This window comes from Eimeria acervulina, genomic scaffold (assembly GCF_000499425.1).
Source record: "Eimeria acervulina Houghton genomic scaffold, Eah_scaff987, whole genome shotgun sequence".
Taxonomy (NCBI): domain Eukaryota; phylum Apicomplexa; class Conoidasida; order Eucoccidiorida; family Eimeriidae; genus Eimeria; species Eimeria acervulina.
This window is the reverse complement of record NW_013549492.1, coordinates 423-2,644: the sequence shown is the minus strand read 5'-3', so window position 1 is coordinate 2,644 and position 2,222 is coordinate 423. Positions and strand designations below refer to the sequence as shown.

Here is a 2,222-nt window from a genome sequence, read left to right as displayed (position 1 = left end):
ACCCTAAACCCTAAACCCTAAACCCTAAACCCGCAACCCTGCGAACCTTTAAGAAGCAGAAAAGCAGCAACAAATCCATCATGATTTTGTAGGGGCCAGGCGTACACTGACGAAACTCCCCCCCCATAATGACTGCAACGCGCAAACCCTAAACCCTAAACCCTAAACCCTAAACCCTAGGCAGCGTGAGCCCACACCCTAAACCCTAAACCCTAAGCAGAGCGAGCCCACACCCTTAACCCTAAACCCGAAACCCCAGAGAGCGTGAGCCCATACCCTAAACCCTAAACCCTAAACCCTAAACCCTTATTTTTAGTTCTTACGCATCTCTGTAGGCGTCGTACGCTGCATTAAATTGCTCCTCCAGCTGCCGCAGATGTGGGGCCCTGCAGCACCGCAGATAAACAATAGGCTCCTAGCTAGCTAGCTAGCTATACCCCTAGCTACCTAGCTAGCTAGCTACAACCCCAGCCAGCTAGCTAGCAACTTTCAACTCTAGCTAACTAAATGCATAGCTACACCGCCAGCTAGCTAGGTAACTACGTAGCTGGCTAGCCAACAGGTCTTGCTGCTCAAGGCGAGGCAGGCACTAGATAGCTACCTTCCTAGCTAGCTACCTAGCTAGCTAGCTAGTTAGCTACCTTCCTAGCTAGTTAGCTACCTTCCTAGCTAGCTAGCTGGTGAGCTACCTTCCTAGCTACCTGGCTAGCTAGCTAGCTAGCTAATTACTTACGGCTTCAGAGACTCTGCAATAGGGGGCAGCCAATTGCCTGTCCAGGGACTGCGGAAGCTGTTTTCAGTTTTGTTGAAGGGGCAGGCGATGAAGTACTTGCAAACCTGCAAACCCTAAACCCTAAACCCTAAACCCTAAACCCGCGCTAGACCCTAGACCGTATACCCGCGCTAAACCCTAGACCCTAAATCTGCATTAAACCCTAGACCCTAAATCCGAGCTAAACACTAAACCCTAGGCCCCCGTCAAACCCTAATGCTTCAGTCATCAAACCCTAAACCCTCGTTCACCAGTAAACCCTCACAAAACCCTTTTTATATCTAAACCCTCATTAAACCTTAAACCCTAAACCTGATCTACAAACCCTAATCAGCAAGCGAAACCCTAAACCCCAGAAAACAAAGACAGAAACCATAGTCACCACTGCAAGATCCGCAAGGGTTTAGGGTTTAGGGTTTACGAGGGGGTCAACAAGGAGCTGCGGGAGGCCCTGGCTTCGACTCCTCAGCAATTCATCAATACCCGGACAAAGAGCAGCTGCAGCAAACAACAAAAACATATTCTGTCTAGGGTTTAGGGTTTAGGGTTTAGGGTTTTGCGGTGGGAACTCATTAGAGGGGCGTCTGCAGTTATGAGGGAGATAAGTTGCTGCTGCAGTTGCTGCTGCTGCTGTTCCTGCTGCTGCTGCTGCTGTTCCTGCTGCTGCTGCTGCTGCTGCTGCTGTTCCTGCTGCTGCTGTTCTTAATTTTGTTGTTATTGATGCTGCTGCTGTCCATGAAGCTGCTGTTATTGATAATGCTGCTGTTTTCCCTGCTGCTGCTGCTGCTGCTGTTCCTGCTGCTGCTGCTGCTGTTCCTGCTGCTGCTGCTGCTGCTGCTGCTGCAGTGTGCCGAGCAGCTCTCGCTGCAGCAGACTCCGCCTTTCTGTCGTTGCAGCAGCTACTGCTTCCCTGTCTTTAGCAGACACTGCTGGATACAAAGCAGCAGTGCTCAGGGTTTAGGGTTTAGGGTTTAGGGTTTACCTGCATTTGTTATGCTCTCATTGATATTGCTTAGGGGCCCCAACCGGAGAAGAGAGACAGCGAGTTCTGCTGCTTCCTTCTGCTGCCCTGTATACCTTGACATCTCATGCAAGGCCTAGGGTTTATGAGGGTTTAGGGTTTAGGGTTTAGGGTTTAGGGTTAGCGCCCCCCTCCCTTTCGCTAGCTATCAATGAGTCTTTAGGGTTAAAGAGAAGCAGCAACTTGTGGACAGAAAAGAAGTTTATATTTAAATAAATAAAATAAATAAATAATATAATTAAAATAATAATTATAATATTATATTTATATATATTTTTATTAACATTTCTTCAGAAATTTGCTGCTAAGACCCAAGGGGAGTGCGGCAGGAATACACAGGTAGAGAGCTCTGTCTTAACGAGTATCTTCGCTTAAAATGCAGCTAATAAATTAAAATAAACAAATATATTTAAAATTAATTTAAATAAA

At 47.3% G+C, this 2,222-nt stretch overlaps 1 protein-coding gene across 1 annotated transcript; it reads right to left on the bottom strand.

Moving 5' to 3' along the window:
• Window positions 1–319: 319 nt before the first annotated feature.
• EAH_00053410 (f-actin capping protein beta subunit, putative) lies at window positions 320–1,857 on the bottom strand (the record flags this gene model as incomplete). Its single annotated transcript, XM_013394026.1, has 4 exons — window positions 320–386; window positions 734–837; window positions 1,194–1,270; window positions 1,755–1,857. 4 exons carry the CDS (start codon window positions 1,855–1,857, stop codon window positions 320–322), a joined length of 351 nt encoding a protein of 116 aa, XP_013249480.1.
• Window positions 1,858–2,222: the final 365 nt, after the last annotated feature.